Consider the following 24,445-nt stretch of genomic DNA (forward strand, 5'->3'; position numbering starts at 1 on the left):
GAACAAATATTTGTGTATAAATTCCTCCTACAGAAACACTCGGGCTTATTTCTAACCTTTATTTAACCTGGTTAAACAAAGTGAGTAACCTTCATTATCCAGAATCCTGCAGCCTTCTGTCTCTCAAAATAAGACGCAGAGTCAGTGACTCAACCGTTTGTCCCTTTTATTATTATTTTATTTGTTATTGTCGAGTCCTCCTGTTTTATAAACTCAGCACCATGCACCGGGCTTTAGTACCTTGGTTCAGTTTGTGCTGTGAATCCTTGGACTGGCATGTGATTCAGTCCACCGATAGGAAGTCCACATGGACATTTTGAAAGCACCACTGGTTTACCACACTGCAGGAGGATAAAGAAGCAACAACAAACAACAGAAGTTTGTTTGTGGACGTTCTCCAGTCTAATGAAATGCTTTAAAATACTCAGGCTCATACCTCTCCAACATAGCTGGGATGTCCTCCTGCACAGTCTGCAGACATTAAAAAAGTAGATGTTGATAGATGGTTTAAAAGAGAAGGGAACACCTGAACTCTGTGAAATACTTACAGTACGTCACGAGCTTCTTCTCTCCACTCAGCCACTGTCTGGCTTCATTTGTGTTGTCATCCGGCATCGTCGGCAGGAAGGAGTTCTGAGAGGAAAAAGGAAGGTTTTTATTACTATCATTAAGTCTATTCATCCGTCCGTCTGTCCGTCCAGCTGATTTGGGCCGTTTACTCTTTCAGTAATAATCCATCCGGCTCCTCCCGAGGGTCGAGACTCCGTCAGGACCAGCACCTCAAACAAAGTGTAAGTAAACATCTTACTGAGACATTCTGAGGCTGGAAGGCGATCTGGCGGAGAGGAACCAGCAGCTGATTCCCACTGAGGAGCACAGAGTCCAGATGGACCAGCAGCTCCACGAGGGTTTGTCTCAGAGGGGGCAGATTTGTGTCAATGCGTAGACCTGAGCCCGGTCCTCCGATCTGGTTCGACAGAAGTGCCGAGCAGAAGTCCCTGAAGTCCTTCGGCTTCACGTTGTTCAGGAGCTCTCGCAGTCGTTTAGTCTCCTGTAAGGTCATGCAAGGAGACGTGTTAAAAAGGAGAGGACGCAGGTTTACATAAACACAGGTCACCTGAGGAGTTGGACTATCTGACCTCTGGACCGGGATGGATCTTGACGTCAGAGGATTTGTAGCGGCAGGTGACCTGTCTGAACAGAGCCAGGGCCAGGAGGCTGATCTGACAACCCTTCAGCTTCTACAGAGGAAAAACAACACGGAGACGTGAGACAGGGGACACAGCCTGCAGCCACACACACACACACACACACACACACACACACACACAGCGCTCTGTCCCTCCCACTGCGGACGTCCTTTTACCTGCATTTGTGTCTTGAAGGGGTCTGATCTGTTCTCCACCAGGACCTGAGCCACAGCGTGTCTCACGTCTCTGTAAGGCGTCCCACAGGACAGGAAGCTGTCCAAGTTGGTCGGAATCGTCCTCTTTGAGAAAAACAGAAAAAAAGTTGTTTAACGAAATAGAGTTTAAAGCTCCTCTGCATATCGTTGCCGTGGAAACACTGGATGACACAACAAAGACAGCTGCATAAGGAGGCTTGAGCTGCTGCTGAAAGCTGTCGGTGCTGCTGTGATTAAAACGTCTCGTTAATGATGTCGGTCTCAGTCGGTCTCGCCCCGCTCGTCTTCACTACATCCAATGAGGAGTTTGTTTTCATCACGGTTTGGGAGAGAATCACTCCCATGATTCCCCGCCAACCTCAGTCAGCATCATCTTTAGTTAGTGTTTTGATTGGGAGCCCCCTAGTGGCAGGATCTAATCAATGAATCTTTTAGGACGATTGTTTGGAACCAACTCATCCTAAAACGAGGGTCCTGTACCCAGACTCTTTATTTGACTCCTGATGAGATTGATCCAGACGACTTTTAGTCTGAGACGATAACGTTTTAAAATGAAAACTCTTTTTGAAACCAAACACAGACAAAAGTAGATTCCCACATCGGGCCGTTCTGCCTCTCTGAATACCTGAAGTCGAAGGAGTTCTGCAGGGAAGACCCATCTCCAGTTTGGACTGTTCATCATAGACAGGACGCAGTCCACGCCTGAGACTCTGTGGAGAGCTCGGAGCAGGTAAACCTTGAGCCAGTCGTCACCACGGTACTCACACACCGCCCTCACCTGCTGCAGGTACTTCGCCTCCACCTCTCCACGTCTGCCTGCATCCCAATAAGAAACATCTTCACCTTTAATTTACGACTGAACCTGGAATGAACACGCTGCATGTATGTGTCGCATTTCTTTTCAGGCTGTGTGCAGAAGCTCAGTCTGTGGGGACTTGGGTTGGGAACAGGAGGTTGTCCCGGTGTGGACTAGGTCTGGTACTGGTCTGGTATCTTATCTTAAGTTGACAGGGTACGTGAAGCTCTGAATTCAAACCTTGCACTGCAGCTTTCTCCAGCAGCCGTGCGGCCGTGCTCAGGCATATTCTCAGCCTGGCTGTGTTGAGCAGGAACTCTGCCGGGTCTTCTTTTCTGTCCGGAGTTTGTCTCCTGGCGATTCTGCTCAGGAATCTGGTCTGGGCTTCCATCTGCTGCTCCTTAGTCTGATCCACGTCCCTGGCTTCTGAGCACAGCAGAGAGTCCTGAGGAAACACAATCCCCTGTATTATCAGGAGCCGGTAAGAGCTTTGGATTGGACCAATGGATGACTGTTTTCACATCATTACCTGGAAGCAGTTGACAAACAGCAGGTGCAGTTCAGTGCGGTCATCTTTGTTCAGAAGATTCTCCTCCAGGTTCTCCAGGTAGGTTTGGATGTGACCCTTCACCTGCTCAAAGCTGATGAATACACCGCGACTTACAAACATGCAATCTCCATCAAAGCGTTCATGCAGATACATAACTTATAAACAGGACTCTTTATGCATTTCCATTTTAGTGTTTGCAAACATAAAGGAGTAAACCTATGTTACAGCTTAAAGGAGAAATATGTTTAACCTAGTGTTTAAAATGAGTACTGCAGTCTAAACTCTAATCATCACAGAGAGCTGGCTCCGCCCCCTCCTCTCACACAGGTCAGCATGTGGTGGACACTGTAGCTTCAGTGTTTAGCCAGCTCTGCATGTGGTGGACACTGTAGCTTCAGTGTTTAGCCAGCTCTGCATGTGGTGGACACTGTAGCTTCAGTGTTTAGCCAGCTCTGCATGTGGTGGACACTGTAGCTTCAGTGTTTAGCCAGCTCTGCATGTGGTGCACACTGTAGCTTCAGTATTTAGCCAGCTCTGCATGTGGTGCACACTGTAGCTTCAGTGTTTAGCCAGCTCTGCATGTGGTGGACTCTGTAGCTTCAGTGTTTAGCCAGCTCTGCATGTGGTGCACACTGTAGCTTCAGTGTTTAGCCAGCTCTGCATGTGGTGGACACTGTAGCTTCAGTGTTTAGCCAGCTCTGCATGGGTCTGTAAAGCTTTCTGCGTTCTAACCTCTCTCCATGTTTCATCTCCAACATTGATCCTAGTTTGAGCAGCTTTCTGCTGCTGGAGCTTATTAGAAACATGCAGAGGCTTTTTAGCTCGGGTACAATCACTTCTATCTGAAGCAGTTCCACTGCCCGCTTCCATCGCTGCAACACCTGTTCACCTGATAACTGCTCTCATATCTGGCAAACCCATCAGCATCATCGTAAACTGTTGATATAAAGGACACATCTTGCACTCAGTCCCTCACTTGTGTTGCAGCAGCAGCTTTGGCAGCACAGATCGAACCACTGGACTGTTATCCACACACTCCAGGAAGGGAGTGAGCTGCCGGGTCCTGTACACGTCGCCTGCAGCAGGAACACAGAGCGGTGAAAAGGTAAAAAAAAACGGTCCCTCATCAAGGCATCACAAGTTGTCATTGACTCATCCGCTCTCTCACCGTTAGCAAAGACGAGTAGGGAGAAGAGCAGCTCCACCACGCCCTCTGCAGGCGTCTGTCCCTCTGACAGGCAGAACCTGGACACCACCTCCAGGAAGAAGGAGTTACAGCAGTCCCTGATCTCTGCCTGCTGCTGGAGTGCAGCCCTGAGCAATAACAAGAAGGAAACAAGAAACAGTGATAAATGTTGAAAATTAGATTATCTGTCAAAAGAAGTTTGCTGCTTCCATTTCGGACCACGATAGTCTTGGATATGAATATTCATTTTAGATTAGTTCTGACTGGGATTTGAGGTTTAATCAAATAATTATGCAACAACACATTTCTGAGTGAGGCTTTTTGCCATGTTTCCAAAAGGAATTTTTCCTGAACTCACTCGACTGCAGCAGAAACAGTCGGCTTGAAGTCGGGCAGCAGCTCTGTCCTGCATTTAGGGCAGGAGTGTCTGTTTGGCTGAAGGGATTTTTGGAGACACGACAAGCAGAAGACGTGCTGACAGGGCAGGACGGACGGCTCAGTGAGCGCCAGCAGACAGACCGGGCAGGAAATACCAAACCTTTACAGAACAAAACACATAGTCAAAGCATCCAGTAGCATCTAACACCTGCTGCCCCTGTTCCCGTATGAATAAATGAACCTCGAGAGACTCATCATACAACAGGGACCCTACTTATAGTTTTATCTTATTTTCATTTTATACATGGAATTGGTATTTCAGTGGTAAGATGTTTCAACTGTCTGTCGATGACAAACTTTCAGCTCGTCAGAGTAAGTGAAGGCGTCCTCTGAAACACTGAAAACAAACATCATAATTGAAGAGGAAGAGCCTGACCTCAGCTCCCTGCCGACGCACTCATCATGAAAAGAATTGAGGATGCGGATCAGCTGCTGAAGAGTCTCCACGCTCCGTAAGTCAGGGGACTCCTGCATCATCTGTTGGGAATGAAAAACATCTGATATAAATTCTTTTTTTAACCCTCGACACCATCTGAGCAAAAATGACAACAACCAAAGCCTTTTACATGTTCTGTTTCTGTCACATGGTTTGACTCACGTTGAGGTGCAGGTTGCAGTGCTTGAGAGTCAGCTCTCTCAATCTTGAGTCATTCGGATTGATTTTAAAGATGACAGTCTGGATGAACGATACGACAACCAGCATTGCTTGCCACAGCGACCTAGGAGGATGATCGAGCTCTTAAACAAACCATGAAACACACTTGTTTGATTTCACTTTCCGTGCATCAAGCCAGACTCACCTGATAGAGTCCAGATGTTGCAGACAGCTGGGGCTGCACAGCGTGCTGTACCTCTGAGCAAACGCTCGATCCAAACACGGCTGCACAAACTCCACCCTGCTCACAAAGGACGCGCACTCTCCATGAGACGTCACACTCAGTAGTTTGGTCTGCTCAACACACATGCCAAGAGCTAAAATGTCCTCCACCTGTCAAAACAAAATATGTCAAGCAAACTATGATATCATCAAGTGTTTGTTGGAAACGATAAGATCTGCAGATCTGAAGTTCCCACCATTTCTTGGTGCTCCCTCTTTGACCCCTGCTGAAGGACGTCAGTGGCTAGCTGGGGCTGCAGCTGAAATATATGGCCGAGAGTGTCCAGTCTGGGGGCGAAATGTTTGGCAGCAGCGTGTATCCAAGCAGGTGAGAGGTCAGAAACAACTCCCAAGGTCCTCTGAAGCTCAGACACACAGCCCAGCAACGCCCCGGAGAACACCTGGACACGAAGAATGAAAAGTCAGCGCTGTTCACCTGTTTCCAGAATATGTATGGCACAAATGTGGGACCCAAAATGTCTGTACCCGCAGCGTGTCCTTCGACTTGATCTTAAAGGACAGCAGCAGAAAGTCTTGTAGATATCGCTGGCTGTACTCTAGTCTCTCCTCCTCTGAGAGTCCCTGTAAGTGAGCGCCCAGCCGGCCGTTCTTAAAGGTGCTCACAAACTGCAGGATCCTCGCCGTGTCTTCCTCTTTGGTTACTGGGGATTTGTAATTGTAAGAGTCAGAACTAAATATTCATGAACAGAACCGCAGTTTAAAAAATAAAAGTATGTTCTGTTTGCAGTTGTAAAACAGAGACCAATAATCAATCAAACCTGGCATGAATTCTGATTCTTCCCAAAGACTTTCAAGGTGATTTCTGACGAGCCAGCTGAACGCGGCGGAGCACGGATGTTCTTCACCGTCCAACATGAAGTAGTGCTGCACAAGCACTTCCTGATCCGACTCACTAGAAATAACAACAATAAAGACCAATAATGCATTTTTTATCTGTTTGACTTTTGAAGTTAAACAGAGGGAGTAATCCACAGTACCTTTGGTTTTGCAGAGGTGTTAGGTCTAAAATCTGTGAATCAGCGAAGACGTCCAACCAGAACTTCATCAGGCCCCAACTGAGCCGCTCATCAGAGAGCAGGTCCAGATTTGCATATCTGTCCATCATTTCCAACATGCTGGCCAAGATTGGAGTCACAGTGGACTGAAGACATCTCCACAGGGTGTGTCTTTATGTTCAGAACACAAAGCAAAGCAGGACGTGATCAAGGACAGGTGGGACTTATATTGGAGCTGAATTTGGAGCACTTTATTCTTTTACAGCTGCTACATGACTTTACCTCAGAGTTCCCCCCTCCTGCAGAGCCTGGCGTTTCTTCGCTTCTCTGTTCACCCATTCTGTAGGCGAGCCCATCATGTCTTCTCTCAGTGCCAAGGCCTGCGCAACTCTCGCCAACAACATCTCCTGGAAGTGGGCTTTGAAGAACATAATTCAGATCAATCAGAGACCAAACATATTGAATCGATTAGCTGATACATTCAGGTCAGATGATGGCTGCTTTGAGACAAAATACAACCCTGTTGGACCCCCATCAGAACTATCCAAACACAAGCATTCTCACATTACTGTATTTACCTCCTTTAAGGCCTTGACCAGTCCCCAGAAGAGTAAGAAGGATGCGCATCCGTTGCATGCTTCGAGGTGTCTTGCCATTGGTGTCCCTCAGCAAACCCACAGCTTTTTGAATACATGACCTGACCAAAGATAGTCTGTGGAGGTGGGCTCTATCTGCCTGTAGATAAAATGTAACCATTACACCTACACATGAAGAGGAAACACATGGCTTATTTTCTCTTAAAAAACAAATTTGTCATCTACCTGGGAGTCTTCAATTTCTCTCAGCGTCACTCCGTCATCCGGGTGCTCTATTAAAGATCAAGGAAGATGTTGATGTTTGCTTCTACAAGAATTAAATCACTTCATTTGCCTTTTGATATGCAACACACTACATAAAGCTCATAGGATGTTCCTACCTGCAGGGGAGGGCTTGAGTAGGTCACTAATAAGTGTTCCACAGAAAACCAACAGGTTCAGACTCATGTCCTCTGAATCCCTGAGGTCATCAATATGAGCCGAGTGCCACATCCCTTTGATATGAGAGACAAATCACTGCTTCCAAATTGCACGACATCATGTAAAATAAATCCAGTACATAATCACATTTAAATCCTGATCATAGCTGACATGTATTCCTCACCTCCTTGGAAACCATTGTACTGAGACTGACTTGAGATTCTCGAAACCTTTACGACAAAAATCACCCAACAGCTCGGATCCTCCAGTGACATCAAGTAATTCATGGAGCAATATCTGGTGGAAAATGTAATCATAAACCAATGTGAAATGCCTGTTATGTCCTTTTAACACAAAATAATCTTCGGATGGATGTTGACATTGGGCCCTACTTTGCTGATGCTATGAGCTCCTCGCTGCAATGCGATTCCTCAAGGTCCATCTGGACTAACAAGATGTGCAGAGACTGCCCAGCATTGTGAAGGAATCCCCTGAGACAAAAAAGGAAGTAAGATTCACAATAAAAAAAAGGAAACTAAAAATGAGAATGTCTGCCATTATTTGAATAGTTTGTACCGTATCTTGTTGCAGAAGGAGACTTCAGTGTCAAATTGGTGAAGTGACAGCAGGAGGATTTTGTTGGTTTCCAGTCCGAGGGCTTTGGCTACATATCTCACATCGGACTTGGTCAACAAGCTGGAGAATGTTGTTATCTATGTGAAACCAGAAAGGGGATAGAGATCTCTACAACTTGAAAATCACGTTCAGCCTCGATGAAAGCCAAGTAGATGACCTGGTTAAAAGCTTACCTCAAGAAACTTCCTCGACCCGTGGTGCTTGTTCAAGCAATCTTCCAAGAAATCTCGGAGCGAATGGTGATGCTGCTGCTGGAAATACATTCTCTGCAGTGCTTCCTTCTCCTGGTTTGCTAGATCTGAATACTTGAGCCTCACCACAGCGTCAGGGGTGGCGCAGTTCAACAAGAGACATTTAGCTAGATCTAAGACTTCTTCTTCCATGTTACTTCCAGAACCAACAAGGTTTTCTGTCTCCATCATTTGTTCACTTTCAGGTATCCCTTTCCTTCCAACCTCACATACCTCAACATCCTCATTGTCATTCGTTTCCATCAACTCACATTCCTGCTCTTTCAAAGCAGTCTCTGTGTCCATTGAATCCTGCATCTGATCATCTTCTTTGGCAGTTTCATCTTTTGGAACTTCAAAGTTTGATTCAGGTGTTTCCTCTGGTTCATCCTCTTTCAGAGAGACATCTTTTCCAGTGAGTTGATGATGTCCTTCTGCAGTCTCTCCAACCTGTAGTTCTTTCCTTTCTAGAGCTTGCAGGAGTGCACTTGCGCAGGCATCACCATGGTAGCCAACAAATATGTCGGAAAGCTTAAAATCCTCTGATGCCTCACCAGAGAATTCCTTGACCCACTCCTTCAGTTTGTCTAGAACCCTGTGCTGCCATGGTTCCAGATCGGTACTCCTATCCACCCTGTGTTTTTCAAGTCTGTTGATGAGGGGCATGGGAAAGTGCTCGTAGACCTTCTTCTGGTCCTCCACTACCACCAGTCTGAAGTGTGCATGGACACGACATTTGACCCTGTGAGAGCCAAGACCAAGGTCAACGTATTGCTGCTTGCTAAGGTAAACGTAATACTGGTTCAAGGCATCGTACAGGCTTTCATAAAGGTTTTGCATGTTGAGGAGGATGACAGTGCGCCCTGTCTCCATGCACATTTTCACCCTGTTGACATTTCGGCAAATCTGGGCATATTCCTGGTCCTTTGGGAATCCTGAGCCAAAGACAATCTCAGGTGTTTGATAGTCTCCTTTGGCAAAGATCTGTTGTTGAAGGATATGGAGAGCTGCGTTGTTGGTGGTCAGCAAAAGGAGGTAGCGGCTCTCATGGTTTGTGTCATGGTCAAGATTCTTTTTCACCATTTGCAAGGTGCTTGGTCTGGGTATTTCTGTTAAGTTTTGAAGAACCACTTGGAAAAATACGACAGGGTCAAAACCCTCTGGTTGTCCGCTAAAGTTTCGCAAGATGGCCTCTACAAGCTGTCCACCATCTGGCTCTTGCTGTGTGGATTTCACTACAGCAAAGAGCATTTTGACCAGACTGTAATAATCCCTCAGACCAAAGAACTGATTCTTCGAGGTTTCATTACAGATGCCCAAGAAGGCTTTGGCCAGAGACGGAAAGAGGTGTTTGATCTTTAGGAGAATTTGGTTGGAGGATGAACAAATTCCCTTGGCAGTTTCCACAAGTTCATCCTCACTTGGATCCCATCTGGACACAAATATTCCTCTGTTCATCTTTGCTGGGTCAAGAGCCCAGTTAGAAATGCCAACAAAGCCAACCTTCATGTGTGGATCTGGCTCTTCATTGTCAATGCAACCATCCTCCAAGAGAGGATGAAGGGTCTTCAAGGGCATCTGAGGAGAATCCTCTGCTAGACCTATCTCATCAAGTACCACCACTGATACATATTCGTCCATGTTTTTGTCTTTCTGGAAGCGGGCACAGTTCCTGAATGTCGCTATGATGCCCTCGGGACTTGAGTGAGGACTGCACTGGAAGGAGACCATGTGAACTTGCTTAAGCTTCTTGAATAGATCATGATGGGAGGTCTGTCCCTGCATGGCATCAGCAACCACTGTTTTAGCAAGGGACTTGGAGCTACCTGGCTTGCCAACCAGGAAGAGAGGGATCCTAAGCTCAATGCAGACCACCATGAGAAACACGTTTTCTTTGAGTGCAACATTTTTGGCGATGGTCTCTCTGGTCTGTATGTTTTGGAGGAAGAAATCTTGACAGGATGAAATCACCTCCTGCAATGCTGCTGAAGAGCGTAAAGGGTCTGGAAAGTACCTGCAGATCACATCGAGGTATTCATCCTTGGAAATCAGAGAAGGGTAGTAGCAGACTCCAACGGACAGAATCAAGCATGTCAGAGTGAGACTACGATCTGAGGAGTCGTGTAAAGAGATCTCACTGTGTTGGTAAAACCAAATCAGCACTTTCATGGACCTCTCCACATCTCTCAGACTCACAAAACTGCACTCATTTTTGCAACTTCGCATGTATTTCTGTGAGGCTCCCAGCACATTTGAAATGATGTCCTTGCAAGCCAATGGCAGAGAATGGTCTTGAACATTCTTTTGGACTATCTGTTTGATGTAGGAAAGTTCAGTCGAATCACTCAGCTGACCAAAATCCCACACTAAAGTGGCCATGCTCGGGGGCAGAGGATGAACCCTGTACACCAGCTGCCTTAGAGGAACTTTGCCAAGACGGTCTTCCGTTTCATTTGCCTTCACTCTGTAACCTAATCCGGCACGTTCCAAACGTTCCACCATTTCAGGTGAGTGTTTCCTGTAAGGATTGCAAGCCGCTATTATTTTCAAGCCACTGCCTGCCTTCAGCGGTTCTCCTTTCATGGAATGGTCACACAGGATCTCTTTGATGGCAAAAATGGCTTCTGTGGTGTTTGCTTCATCAAAGAACAAAATAGTGTCCAGCTTGTGGAGTCTCTGGTTCTTCTCAGCTAGTTTCTCGGCCTCCCTCACTTTTCTGTAGATCATCTCTGCTGTAGTTCCACCATGTACCTTGACCAGTACCATGTTCTCTACTGGTCTTTCTTCTTTCTTCAGGGCACAAAGGAAGCTGACTAATCTGGTTTTTCCACAGCCAGTCTCACCCATAATGACAACTGGAATTCCACACCTGAATCTCATGTGTATGGCCAACATCTTCATCACATTGTCGGCGGTGAGCTCGTATGTTGGGTCTGGATCAAATTCTCTGGACATCATCCCTTTCTTTGCGCCAACAACACTTGAAATCCTCCTGATTTTGACCTGCCTGTCCAACAGGTCAAAGTCTTCCGTGAGACAGATTCTTTGACGTTCCAAACCTTGGAACAGTTCTTTGGACATCACATCTTCTATCAGGACCTTGTCGCTATGAGGATCAACTGCAATCAGTCTGTTTTGCCTCTGAGACATCTTCACATTGAAGCCAAGGAAAGACATTGAGTATCTGTCCTCATTAAAGAAAATGTATGGGTGGGACTCATTTTCCCAATGCTTACGAATTGTAAGGCGGGCGAGAAGATCATCTTCCTGACCACTATCAATGTGTAGCACAGGACTTTCATCCAATGTGTTCAGAGATGGCGAGGCAAAATCTCTTGCCATTCGTATCATGAACTTCACAATGAAGTTTTTGAAACCCGGCAGCTGACCTGCCAGAAAATCTGGATCACAGAAAATTGAGTTTTCACAGTCTTTCAGTTGCACATTGAGAAACCAGGAGAAGTTTTTCAGCTCAGCCCAGGATGGATCATTCATTCCACAGAAGAACAGAAAGTGGTTGATGCAATCAATGGGGTCCCCCACTCTGGATCCGTCCTTGTACTTGAAATGATCAAGATTCCTGTTGTTTTTGTACAGCTTGAGGTACTGATAGGGTCGTTGAATTCCCTCACTGTAAAACTCCTGCTCATCCATGAGCGGATCAAAGCTCTGTTTTGAAAGAACCCCTCCACTGACCATCAGCTGCATCACTTCTTTTGGAGGTCTACAATGAATGGTCGGCAGAATGTCGAGAAGTCCAAGCCTCGTCTGTGTAAACAAGTTAAACACATGAGTTCATAACAGCGTTGACTGATAACTTTATTTAGTTTAGTAAAAACATTGTAAAAACTAGGGGTAAGTTCTCATGTGCACTTTAACCCGACATTTTCAGGAAGTTTTCTGGAGTTTTGTGCAAGCACTATTTACCTTATTTGATCTGCATAGAAACATGCAGTAGCATGGAACTTCAAAAAAAATGTTATGTGTTTTAGAGGCATTGACAAAAAAAAGTTGTACAACAGACATACTGTAGTGCTGTCATACTTGCAGAAATCTCATGAAAAACTCCTGATATTTGCAGGACAGATTTGGCAAAAAGTTTTTCATGGGTGCAATCCACATACTCAGCTCTGCTGCTCATACCAAACATGCATGTTCCTTACAAGTGTGGCACTATTGAAAATGGAAATACACAGGCTTTCCAACAGTAGAGGATTTATTGCCCAGAAGCATTGTTACAACAAAGAAATAATCTACCATTAGAAATTTCTTTTCACTCTTTGTGCAATGTTTGGATATTTTCACATGTGAGTGGATATGTGAAAACAGCTATAGCTACCTGTTTTGTCTGGTTTTGAGGGGATGATTTTGTTCTTAAGACTTCGACAGTGATCAAGTGAGCAACATTCCTTCTCCATAGCATGCCATGGCTGTCGCTCAAACATCCCAGTACCAACAGATGGAACAGGAGCTCCTCCAGCCCTGAACGAACCTGACAGGTAAGAAAAAAGTGAGAAAAAAAAATTTCAACCAACAAGTGACAAGCCATGTGCAGAGATGCTTGAATACTTACTCCAGAAGTGTCAATGTGCAGGAGAACAGGGTCTTGCTCTCTCAAGGGTTCCAGTTTCTCAGAGAGACTCTTTATCAAGGCGTCTACATCAACAGAGGGCTCTATGAGTCTGAGGGTGATGTGTTCTGCTCGGGGAGATTTCTGTCTGAACTTCTCAGACAAACGTTCCACATACAGTGATTTACCTATTGACAGAAAACGTTTGCAAATCAAACACTGTTTAGGTTGACAGCCTTTATGGATGAAATAACACCTAATTTAAAACATGTTATAGTTGATTTATTATTGCCGCTTTTTAATTGGCGTATTAAAAAAATCCCACTGCAGGCCTTACCCACTGCAGGCCGTGATGATGACACCATCCAGACTGAGAGCTGACGTGGAGAAACCAGCGAGACAGGGTTCTCTGAGACTGTGTTTTGAGTGAAGTGATGATGTAGATATTTCCTAGCCGTCTCTGCGGTGAGACTTGCACAAGCCTGCACTTTGTCATTGCTGAAGAAAGAGGGCACATATCTGTGCTGGTGCACAACTGGACTGATTATTACCAAGCGATAACACGGGCTGGCATTTCTCTCGAGACCCTCAAAGAGTTCCCCCAGAGCCACACTGACATCATACCCCAGCAGTCCTGGATTTACAAGGGAGTAAATCTTCTGCAGGTTGTCTTGGCCGAGAGCTCTGCGGAGAAAGATCTCCACCTCCTCCTCTGTGGTCTCCTCTTTGCAGACTAAAACCTCGTCAGCGGAGGGCAGAGGCTGCTCTGGACTCTCCATGTAAAAGGACAGCACAGTGGTGAAAACGTCTGCACTGGGACACAGCACAAGGTTGGGCTTTCCCTCCTGCAGAATGGGCGGGAGGTTCCGGATCATGTGTTGCTGGTTCATTTCAGAAAGGCAGGAGAGGAAGTGGGCCAAAGATGAGATATCTAAGTGCTCCTGGAGACACCGAGACATGTTGCCCCTGAATTTACACCAAAGCTGTTCAAGACTGTCTTCATCGTGCTTCCCGGAGGCATCAGCCTCAGATTCCATGTCAACATCATCCTCATCCTCCGACGAAAACTGCATCAGATCCCGAGCCTCACTCGTGGGTTCTGCAGACGCTGCCGTTACATCAACAGATGGTTTGTAATATTCATCTTCACTGTCAAACTCGACATCTTCCAACTCATCATGCTCCGCTGTCAGACTTTCTGCACTCACGTATGCTGCTCTGATATCAGCGAGAGTGCACTGAGGCTTCACTGGGAACAGTAAATGCCATAACTGTGCAGGGACTGCAGCTTTCCCTTGACACACTTTATGTATCCAGTGACACAGGTACACCATCTGCTCTGAGGTGTAGAGGTTCAACAGGCTGAAGTTGGAGCGCATCTCACTGATGAAGGACTGCCATTGTGTTTGGCAGCTCTCCATGGAGTGAGACAGCTTCTGCAGCTGCTCCGTCACCTCCCCACAGTACTCCATGTCTTTCCCCAGCAGGGTCAAGAAAGTGATTCTGATGCAAGGTTGCTGCCGCAGACAGCACTGGACCTCCGCGTGCCATTCTCTAAAGAGCATGTTGCCTGACGTTTGCATCTGAAGAAGGATGGAACCAAGTCTCTGAACTCCTTCGAAAACCTGCAGTGAACGTGGACAACCGTTTAGGGATGTCAGACATCACGTCCACATCAAAACAAATCATTTACACCCTGTTTGGAAGATTTAAGCTGAACAAATTCAACAACAAGATTTGATCAATTGAGAGTAAAAACTCTGTTTAAATGGAGCACGCTTAAAATGTGTTCTTCCTGAAGGGTTATGGTTTATCCCAAATATCTTTTAACCCCTCAGTCACAGCAGCCACGCCCCTTATTATTAACAACTAAGCCTTCTTAAAATCAAAAAGGATGAGTTAATAACAAAGTATTCCCCTTTACAGTGTGTGCGGATAAAAACACAAACTATTCAGACTCAATTTATTTATCGAACCGGGCTGTAAAAATCTGATTTCTGCTGCAGAAATTGGAATTTTGATGAGGATACACACACTGGCTTTTCTCCTTGAAAACTCCAAACTTCATTTTTTTTAAATGAAGGAAATATTCACATCCTCCTGACTCATTGTCGATAAGCTAAGACCGTCAGTGTGGGACTCATCTGTTTAAACATCATCTTTTAAAGGAACACATTTCAGATGCAGCCGACCTCGGTGAACCTGTTGACTTGTTCCCGGCCGTGCTCCCCTTTGGATGACATGAGCATGAGTTTGTTCTGCAGCTCCAGCAGCTCTTCAAGCCTGTAGCTCTTCTCTTCTCCGCCCTGTGTTACTCTCACGTGGATCATGTTCTGCAGACATCTCTACATGCAGTGAAAAAAAAAAAAAAAAAGAAACGGTTGATAAAAACCCATAAATGTGGCATGTTGATCCTTTCATTGAACAGAAGTAGCAGCTTTACCTTCTGTGTGTTCTGATCAGACCAGCCCACGTGATAAACTCCATGATCATTAATAGAAGAGGCCAGAGAGAGAGAGGACTGCTCCACGGAGCCGTGCGTCTCCTTCAGCGCCTTGAGCCAGCTCAGGAGTCGACTCGACTCTTTCTGGAAAACAATTTCATCCATGTGACACTCGGCCTGTTCACACAGTATCACAACAAGCTGGAGGTCTCTGATCATTTGAAATATTGGCGGAAGATATCTGGTCCCCCCAAAGCCGGCAGCCCGGGTCCAAGTGGGACCTGTGCCCCCCCCCCCCTTAAAAATAAGAATGCAGCAACCACTTGGACTCTATCCAATCATCATCTCAAAATACAAAAAAAAAACAGAGGAACAATACAAACTGCATTTGCGTGTAATCTTATAAACCTTCTATGTCTGATGACTCTTCATGACATGACGCTGACGTTGGGCCGTGACTCCTCCAGGTGTTACTAACCCCATGCTAACAGGTGCTCATGTCACAGCTGCAGGACATTTACGTTTTGTGATGATTACCAGTTTGTCTGGGAGCTTCTCGTCTCGAGCTTGGCTCTCCCAAACCTGCTGAGCACACTGCATGAAGTCGGTAAAGCCAGCATGCGGGGAGAGGGAGAAGAGCAGGGGGGCATAGCCCATCACAGCGTCATGGAAGCAGGCCACCTGGTCGATCTCGCTGTCATTCTCTCCTGCAGAAATGGAGGCCAGGTCGACGTAGACCTTCACATCGCTCATATCTATGTGGGAGACGGAGAAGTGAGCAGGGAGGGGTTTTTCTGTTTGCATGATGTGGAGACATTTTATCAAAGGAAGCAGTAAGTGTCCTACTTCTCAGGTGATCTTTGACCCAGCTGACCAGAGTTTGACTCTCCAGAAACTCCTGCAGACAGGATGTCTGCTGCCTGGTGACTCTGCAGAGCTGCTGTCTGGCATGAAAGAGGTCTTCACTGAGAGAGCCCAGGGCCCTTTGCTTGAATGCATCTTCTTCCTGTTGAAAAGCACACAACACTGGGGTTAATACTTTCAGTATGAGCATGAGCGCTAAGCAGCATGCGACATGTAAATACAGTTTAATCTGCACATGAGATCAGCAGAGTATTACCAGCTGAGTGAGAGTGTCTATCTCTGTGAAGTTCCCGGAGAGCGCGAGTTTGTCAGCGATCTTCAGCATCACGGTGGCTGCGGCGGCCGCCTCGTGCAGCTGTCGATACTTCTGAATCTGAGCGAGTCTCAGCTCCACCCAGTCCTCTTCAGGTCCCGACCCGCTTAACGTCTCCGACATCAGACGCATCTCCGTCCTCATCAGCTCGCCGTCTCCTTCGTCACCAGAGTCCAACAAAAGCTGATCCACCCGTTTGAAAGGGATGCTGGCGTGTGCAATGCTGACTCCGAGCTGACAGAACTGGGTCAGCAGCGGGTTCCAGATGTTCTCGCAGATCTGCGTCAGGCTGACGGGGACAGGGGCCGATGTCAGACCTTGCCTGGAGGATGCCAAAGATTTGGCGCCCTTGGCCCAGAGGGACAGAATCAGGTTGCTGCCCTGCAGTTTGTGCATCTCACCGGCCATCTTCAAGGCGTTCATACTGACTTTATACCAGAGGATCGGCGGAGGTCCGGTCTTTACCAACCTTCCATCAGCATCAAAGACCTGAACGAGCACCAGCTGGTTCAGACAGACGGTCTGCAGATCTGCAGCGTGCTGCTGCTCAAGAGTCGACATTTCAGGAACTGTTTGAAGAACAATCACATCATCAAAAAAAACAAACAAACACTGACATGAAACCAATCTCAACATGTAGATGAAGGTTTTCTGTTTTTACCTGTGACGCTCTCGGTGACCTTTGCGATCATCTTTATCAGCGTTTCCATCTGCTGTCTGCGCAGCGTGAAAGAGTTCATGTCCTCCTCTCTCCGAGCCAAGACGACGCTGGCCTCCACAGGGACGACGTCACAGGCCGTGTTCTTCTTGTCTGTGGAGGAGGCAGCTTGTTCAATATGGCATGCATATCAGCTATCACTCAGTCCTTCATCAGAGGGAAGTTGGACGTTATCTCACTGCATTAAAACAGTGTAAAAGCATGGAGCATGATCACACAGGAAAGACTTCGTGCTGTGTATTTGTCGGGGTTCGTACACTGCTGGTAGATCTTCTTAAACTGCTCTTTATATTTCAGGCAGCTCTGCAGATCTCCCAGTGAGACGTCTCCTTGAAGCAGAGACTGGACCAGAGCTTGAAGAGAAAGCTCAGCGCTGTGGACGACCCGGCCTGCAGCGTCGTTCACGCCCATCGACTTCCAGCTGCCTGAGCGGGAAAAAACCCCCCCACACACAAAGGCATTCAAAGTTTAATACCACAGATTTCTAAAAGAGCTGAAGTCACAGGGATGAAAGGTGGAGGACGTGATGGACCTTGAGACAGGAAGTGGTGGACGGCGGACTGTGGGTGGAGCAGCTTCATGACAGAGTTGTCTCTGAATCGAGCTGCAGACTCAACGAGAACAGCAGACAGGACGTCTTCAGGGACAGTCTTCTCCTTTGAGCCGAGACGCCGCAGCAGGTCTCCCTCCTGCTCTCTCTGATTGGACGAGGCAGCTTTTATTTATAGAGACCAGTCGTATCCAAAACAACATATACTGCTTCACAGAGTTAAAAACAAACACTAAATATATTAAAATATAATCATAATGCTGGCCTTGATGGCCTTCAATGAAATATGATAAGAAACATTCAATGAACTTTATTGTCCCTTTGGGGAAATGTGCGACTTGAGTCCGGGTAGATGTGTGATCGTTTTTTCGACATGTTAGGTTAAGCACTCACTGGTTTGAGATTCAACTTGAAATGATCGTCTAGAAGGAGGCTCAGACGCCTCGGAGGGTTTAAAACATGAAGCCAGTGTGTAAGTGAAAAAACACTGCTATGAGACCGCCATCGATTGGATTAAAAAGTGCACTTCATAAACGGCTGGGTGACACGAGACCACGGACATGTTCGTACCTGGCAGATTGATCTGATTGCATCCTGACACCGCTCGTGGATGCAGCTCTGTACAACATGGTGGCTCTCCCTGATGGACGCAGAGGAAGACTCGAGGCAGCAGAGCAGAACTTGATCCACCTCCCGTTCCTGCAGAGGAGAAACCGTTTGGATGTCCAGCTGAAGGGCAGTCTTATGAAGGTCTGATCCTGAGCTACAAAGCCTCACTCACCTTGGAAATCCTCTTCATCAGATCTTTGCTCAGGCTCGAAATCCAACTGGACGAAACCTCTTCAAGAGAGCTTTGGACCTTCAGCAGTGAATCCCACATCTGCACATGGAAGAGAGGACACGAGAGTCTTTATCCACTTTGAATGTTGTGTTTAAGCTGCAACCAACATTTCTACTGACTCCTCCTTTAAAAATGTTTTACTGCACGATATATGAAAAAAATCTGTCGATGTTATCGACATGCAAACTGCTTACTTGGATTTCCTTTGGATAGCTGAGAGTTCCCGACGGCGAGACAAGTGGCTTATGCAGCAGTCCATCCTTCCACTCTGTGATCCTCTGATGCACGGGACACAGCTCCTCAAACAGGCTCTGCTTTAAGGACTCATCTTCGGACTTCTGAAAGGCGCCGAGGGAAAACAGTAAGTCACGCTGACAGAAGACAGAAGACAGAAGACAGAAGACAGAGAAGAGAGTCTTACCTCCTCCCTCAGTTTAGCTTCAAAAATCTCCGCCAGTCTCAGCAGGAGCTGGTAGGACAGGACGACGGTTTGGTACCTGGGGACCAGTTGAACAACCTGGCACGTGTTCTTCAGCACACTGACGCTGCTCAGGAAGGCGGCCTCTATATTCCCAGACTGACTCAATCTACTGACACAAAGCACAAGCTGCACAGAGCTCAAAACAAGAGGACATCCGTGGGACATTTAGAGTCTTTCATTGTCTTTACCTGTCCTTCTCGTTGTCCACCTTCTGCAGGATGTGGGTCAAGTTTTTCTGCACACAGAGAAGAACGAACGTCAGTCTTCATAAAGGTCAAACAGTCATGTCTTCATGTCAAACACGGTCAGACTCTTCCACCTTCAGCGTGTCCTGGATTCTGTCGTATTCTCTGGCCTCTGCACTCTTTCTCAGTCTGTACATCAGACTCTGGATCAGGTGTTCTGCAGGGACGCCGCTCAGCTCCGAGAGCTCGGGGAGATCTTCGGACGCGACCAGAGATAACCAGCTGATGTGCAGCAGAGGCCTCTCTTTACCCAGAGGCACCTGAGTCTGGATCAAAGTCAGTATCCTCCTGGATTCACAAGAGAAGTGTGAGCGCCACAACGTGGGATCTGATCGGGTCAGGAAGGTTGATGTTCAGACAGACTCACTTTCTTTTGTCAGGGCTGGACTGAACCTTCTCCCTGAACCTGCAGAAGCCGACACGTTCCAGTCCAGACCAGTTCTCCTCTTGGACTGTCGGCCCGACTTTTCCTGCGTCGGCTCCCGGCTGTCTGAGCGCGAAGAGCAGAGGAACGAGCAGGACGAGCTCGGCCACCATGTGCTGCACACAGAGGTTCATCAGACCCAGCACAGTACTGAAAGAGACACACAGAGGAGCGTGAGGATCTGTGGTACTGGGCCGTTTGGAGATTCTCCCTTCATGACATCACAAAGGGCAGTAGCCCCTCCCCCAGGTGGGTGACACTCCCACAGCTAGGTGTTTGTTCTGCCCTCTGAGTCTGCCTTCTCACCGTAAACAATAGGACATGGAGCCAGAAAGCAGCGAGTACACCCGAGCCCTTCCAGAGAGGGGGCGTGGTCAGACACAGCTCATTTACATATTTAAAGCTACAGACACAGAAACAGCCTGTTCTGAGCAGGGCTGAAATAGAGGGGTTTATAGACATGATCAAATACAGGATCAGAGTGGATTTACAACAACACACTTCACACACATGATGAAGAGGAGCTCTGACACTGATTTCACATGAAGAAGAGGAGGAGGTCATGTGACCTATAAGTCTCATCAGCTGCTGATGACAACAAAGCAAACTTTTGCTGTTTTGCAAAAACCTGCAGATGAACATGAAAGCTTGCAAACATCTTTCAGTCGGACTTACAACTGTGGATTTTTTAAAGAAGTGAGCAAGCCGTCCACGTTCTCCTCGGCCGTCGCCTCCTCTGAGGACACCAGGAGACACAGCTCGGCCAGACCTTTCACTCCCAGCTCGATGCTGCACTTCCTGCTCACGGTGAAAACAGACAGGCCCAGAACAAGAGGCATGGTGCTCCTGTGACGTTCCACATGTGACTCTCCTTTTAAGATCTGAATCAGAGTGTCTGAAACCAGCTCTGCTGTCTGTCGAGTAAAACAACATTTAGCTCAAAGACAAAGCACTGGAGGTTCTATGACACATGTTTCACTCTTCTTTTCTCACTGACCTTGACCACAGGAGGCTGTGACCTATCTGGAAATGACATCCTCTGATGTGCAGAACCGAGGCTGGACTTGAAATGCATCAAGTTATCACACAAGCTGTCAGTGCTCTGCGTGTCTCCTGGGCTCCACTTCTGGAAGATTCTGCTCAGCAGGTTTCTGGCTGACGCCTGCCAGACGTCTGATATCTCCACACCTTTTTGTCTCCCCCAGCCGACCATCTGAAGGCCAGACTGAAACCAGCTCTGCATGGTGGATCCGGCCTCCATGCGGCTGATGAAGCCTTCGTAAAGATGCAGCTCTGTGGGACACGCAGGCGTGAGGTCAGTTTACGGGAGAAGAAAAGCACACACACACACACACACACACACACACACTGGAACTAAAAGGTTTGTTAACTCTACCTTTGCCTTCGAGTGGAATTTGAACGCGTCGTATTGTAGTTCCTGAAATCTCTTTTTGCCGTTGCTTCACACTGTACCTATAAATTATCCAGTTCCCTCTCTGTAAGTTCCTTTCTTCAACAGAGAGACTTGCTTCTACCTGATAACCGTCCTGCTTCAGTCCTCTACAGAGACAATATTGGACATTTGTTAAACAGCGAACAACACAAACTCAGCTGTGAAAACAGCTTTTAAACAAAAGGGGAGGAGTCCATGTAAACATCTGACAACAACACAGCCTCACGTCTGATGTGATCCATACTCACACAAAATGTGTCATTTTTAAAGGTTCTTGTCCTCCGTTGTGACACAGCATGAGCTGATCGTACTCTGTGTTGAATCTAAACTTCTTGTCCAGGACGGCGTAGATGTGAAAGGTGAACATGGGAACATCGGGAGGAGGAGCTCTGACCGGGCTTCGATCACTGACGAGAGGTGAAAACAATCATTCATATTGTGTAACACGCTCAATTCAAAAAGTTCCCGTTACAGATCAGATGCTTTCGTTGACTCACCGTGTGTTCTGGGAGGTTTCGGGGGTGTGGTCTCTCACGCTGGACTTCTTCTCCTTCACGGCCGAGGCGTACGACTTCGGTGTGGCACTTACTGAACCTGTGGGAGTATCTGAAGTCACTGCAGAGGGAATCCCCCCTTTAGACTCTGACCCCGGGTTCTGCTCCCCTGCCGGAGCGTCTTCAGCTCCGGGTTTGGTCTTTCCTGCAGCTCCGGGTTTGGTCTTTCCTGCTTCAGGAGCGTCTTCAGCTCCGGGTTTGGTCTTTCCAGCTTCAGGAGCGTCTTCAGCTCCGGGTTTGGTCTTTCCTGCTTCAGGAGCGTCTTCAGATCCGGGTTTGGTCTTTCCTGTTTCAGGAGCGTCTTCAGCTCTGGGTTTGGTCTTTCCTGCTTCAGGAGTGTCTTCAGGTTTGGTCTTTCCTGCTTCAGGAGCGTCTTCAGCTCCAGGTTTGGTCTTTCCTGCAGCTCCGGGTTTGGTCTTTCCTGCTTCAGGAGTGTCTTCAGGTTTGGTCTTTTCGTCGTCTTGTCTCGTCTCACAGGTCTCTGTCTGTGTTTCCTGCTCGCTCTGTAAAACAACTGGAGTCTGTGTGAATTTGTCGGTGCCTTTCTGTGTCCTGGTCTGAGTCTGAGCGTGCACCACGTGGCCGTCTCTGTGGACTTCTGCGTGGTCCTCTGCTTTCAGGTTGTCGTCCACATGTCGTGCTTCTGCAGGTGCACTCTCCTGACTTTCACAGTCGACCTCCATCTTGTCTTTGTCCGAGCGATCTGCATCTTCTCTTCCATCAGAATGTCTCTTTTCTGTTCGTCCATGTCTCCTCCTCCTCCTCCTCCAGCTCCCTCTCTCCTTGTCTCCTTGTCCTTTCCTGCTTGGACTGCTCGGACCTTGTTTCTGAAAAAAAACACAACAACATTCACTCTGACTGAGGATCTCATCATGTTTTCAATCCTTCCACAGTGATGACTTTTTTCTACCTCTGATCTTTTGCGGGATCTTTTGGTGGCCACATCCTCCGTTTTCTGGGATCCAGGTGCACTGGGACGGTTCCCTGCTCCCTCGTCCATCTGGAGGGACTCTGTGTACGGGGAGTCCACACCACCCCTCCTTTTTTATGTCTTTGAATATGAAAAGAGAGGGAGAGGAGCAGGAAACTCAAACAGAGCGTCACTGACAACATCATGACTTTGGTTCAGTGAGAACAGAATAAAAAGAGGAGGAGGGAGCAGCAGAGAGCATGCAAATACTGTTAGCCAATAGGATGCATGGAAGCAGATCAGCTGGCCATCAGCTGATGAGAACCTGCCTGCCTGCAGAGGTGCTGCACCTGCCAGCAGGGGGCCCCCGATTTCTGACAAACTTTAAAGCCATGCATCGCCCCCAAATCTGCAATAACAGTAGGAGACCTCCCTAAAGGGGCCCCAGGGACCTCCCTAAAGGGGCCCCATCTGACAGCTGTCACTCTCAGTGATCCGCTCAGCATCACGTGAAAACCAACATTCATCAATGAAGGGAAGTGAAGAGCGATTATCCGCCCGGTGGTGAAGAAAGAAAAGAGGACAATAATAATGAACGCTGGATGGAGGGACACACAAAGAGTTTGTGTTTGTTACTACGGAGCCCGTGAAGTCTCAAAAAGTAGATAAAAATAAATAAAGGGCGTCGCTCCGTCAGACCGGACACAGGAGCTGACAGACAGTGCACAGTTCATTATTCTGTTCTTGAGAGCTCGAAGCAGAGAAGAAACCAGATCAGAACCATCGTCATTCCCATCATTAAGCTCGGAGGTATTCATGAGCATTAAAACTGCAGGTTTAAAAAACCCTAAATGTCCCCGTATGTAGAACACAATGCTGTGAGTTATTGAGTTAAACCCTGGAATAAACCACAGACTGTAAATATACATACAAACTCCAAATCAATAACAGTGTGATTAATTGTTAGCTTACCTTTTCTCACAGCTGACACGTTCAGTTAAAGTGCACACCTGTCTGACAACAACAACTACTGAAATATTCTGCAAATTTATCTGATCTAACCTCCGATAAGAAACTCTAAGGGACCGTCAACAAGTTCCTCACTGAGAAGCCAACGAAAGAATATCTTTGAACCCCCGGTTTGCTGAGTTTATTTATAAATCAGTAAAATATATATATATATATATACGTCATGAGATATGATTCTTTTATAACCACTTTAAGTTCAGCTTCGTTGCTGTTTTAAAGAGTTTTTCTTTTTTCTTTAGTGACATCTTTTATTGACGGTCCCTAACTCTGAAGTTCATCGTTTCAGTTTCATTTCTCTTCGAGTCTCATCAAATCAGAAACTTATGCTGCGTTCAGGTGCCGACGGGAAGTTTCCATTTCTATGTCAAATGTGCAGAAAGGGAACAGAACCATAAACTGTCTCTAAATTTAAAAATGTAGGATTTTTAAAAATTAAACCAACTGATAAAAACCCCGGATGATTAGTTTATACTGTCAATTCAAATATTTAAAAGTGGATCTTTTGTTTTGCGTTTTTTGCCCAAGTGTGTCATTGACTTAATACAATAACACTGTGCATATAGTGGGAAATGAATGGGAAACAAACCACTGTAACCAGTAAGTAATGGGTGAGTACTTCTTCATTATGATTATTTAACTCACAGGTTGTTGCATCGATAATGAGGCATGAACTAGCAGTTAATCATTAGTTAATTGGCAGTTAGTGAGTAACTTCTATAGAGTAGATTTTGATTATTGAAGAGAAGAAAGTGAGGCACCATGCTGCTCAGTTAATGAGTCCTGAAGAGACAAAACAAATGTCAACTTCCGGAATAAAAACAAGAATCTCAATCCTGAATGTTTTTATTATTTTGAAATGGGAAATAATGGAATTTCAAACGTGCAATTAAATACGTGAAT

General features: G+C 46.7%; 1 protein-coding gene and 1 long non-coding RNA gene across 2 annotated transcripts in view; one reads left to right on the forward strand and one right to left on the reverse strand.

Annotated features, from left to right (window-relative positions):
* Positions 1-22,623, reverse strand: part of rnf213b (ring finger protein 213b) — a 27,871-nt gene extending 5,248 nt beyond the window's left edge. Inside the window, exons 1-51 of the mRNA XM_079372325.1 lie at positions 22,517-22,623; positions 21,550-22,433; positions 21,301-21,459; positions 20,996-21,159; positions 20,597-20,892; positions 20,275-20,513; positions 19,543-19,749; positions 19,250-19,463; positions 19,119-19,165; positions 18,871-19,036; positions 18,644-18,787; positions 18,390-18,488; positions 18,179-18,307; positions 17,591-17,756; positions 17,316-17,483; positions 17,002-17,151; positions 16,284-16,909; positions 16,010-16,169; positions 15,701-15,918; positions 15,164-15,307; positions 14,913-15,065; positions 13,058-14,345; positions 12,724-12,908; positions 12,490-12,642; positions 8,094-11,918; positions 7,861-7,997; positions 7,677-7,775; positions 7,469-7,581; positions 7,245-7,358; positions 7,090-7,136; positions 6,847-7,003; positions 6,551-6,686; positions 6,251-6,439; positions 6,032-6,165; positions 5,739-5,914; positions 5,450-5,653; positions 5,176-5,363; positions 4,974-5,094; positions 4,752-4,852; positions 4,296-4,475; positions 3,920-4,065; positions 3,728-3,827; positions 2,731-2,842; positions 2,442-2,646; positions 2,031-2,221; positions 1,367-1,489; positions 1,140-1,241; positions 809-1,051; positions 549-633; positions 437-471; positions 241-341 (exon numbers count right to left, since the gene is read on the reverse strand). Coding sequence (XP_079228451.1) covers positions 241-341; positions 437-471; positions 549-633; positions 809-1,051; positions 1,140-1,241; positions 1,367-1,489; positions 2,031-2,221; positions 2,442-2,646; positions 2,731-2,842; positions 3,728-3,827; positions 3,920-4,065; positions 4,296-4,475; positions 4,752-4,852; positions 4,974-5,094; positions 5,176-5,363; positions 5,450-5,653; positions 5,739-5,914; positions 6,032-6,165; positions 6,251-6,439; positions 6,551-6,686; positions 6,847-7,003; positions 7,090-7,136; positions 7,245-7,358; positions 7,469-7,581; positions 7,677-7,775; positions 7,861-7,997; positions 8,094-11,918; positions 12,490-12,642; positions 12,724-12,908; positions 13,058-14,345; positions 14,913-15,065; positions 15,164-15,307; positions 15,701-15,918; positions 16,010-16,169; positions 16,284-16,909; positions 17,002-17,151; positions 17,316-17,483; positions 17,591-17,756; positions 18,179-18,307; positions 18,390-18,488; positions 18,644-18,787; positions 18,871-19,036; positions 19,119-19,165; positions 19,250-19,463; positions 19,543-19,749; positions 20,275-20,513; positions 20,597-20,892; positions 20,996-21,159; positions 21,301-21,459; positions 21,550-22,433; positions 22,517-22,606 — 13,613 coding nt within the window. The 5' untranslated portion in view covers positions 22,607-22,623. The remainder of the gene's footprint in view (positions 1-240; positions 342-436; positions 472-548; positions 634-808; positions 1,052-1,139; positions 1,242-1,366; positions 1,490-2,030; positions 2,222-2,441; positions 2,647-2,730; positions 2,843-3,727; positions 3,828-3,919; positions 4,066-4,295; positions 4,476-4,751; positions 4,853-4,973; positions 5,095-5,175; positions 5,364-5,449; positions 5,654-5,738; positions 5,915-6,031; positions 6,166-6,250; positions 6,440-6,550; positions 6,687-6,846; positions 7,004-7,089; positions 7,137-7,244; positions 7,359-7,468; positions 7,582-7,676; positions 7,776-7,860; positions 7,998-8,093; positions 11,919-12,489; positions 12,643-12,723; positions 12,909-13,057; positions 14,346-14,912; positions 15,066-15,163; positions 15,308-15,700; positions 15,919-16,009; positions 16,170-16,283; positions 16,910-17,001; positions 17,152-17,315; positions 17,484-17,590; positions 17,757-18,178; positions 18,308-18,389; positions 18,489-18,643; positions 18,788-18,870; positions 19,037-19,118; positions 19,166-19,249; positions 19,464-19,542; positions 19,750-20,274; positions 20,514-20,596; positions 20,893-20,995; positions 21,160-21,300; positions 21,460-21,549; positions 22,434-22,516) is intronic.
* Positions 1-24,445, forward strand: part of LOC306817093 — a 160,747-nt gene that overhangs the window by 132,804 nt on the left and 3,498 nt on the right. The window lies entirely within an intron of this gene.

This window comes from Symphodus melops (genome assembly GCF_947650265.1).
Source record: "Symphodus melops genome assembly, chromosome: 21".
Lineage (NCBI taxonomy): Eukaryota > Metazoa > Chordata > Actinopteri > Labriformes > Labridae > Symphodus > Symphodus melops.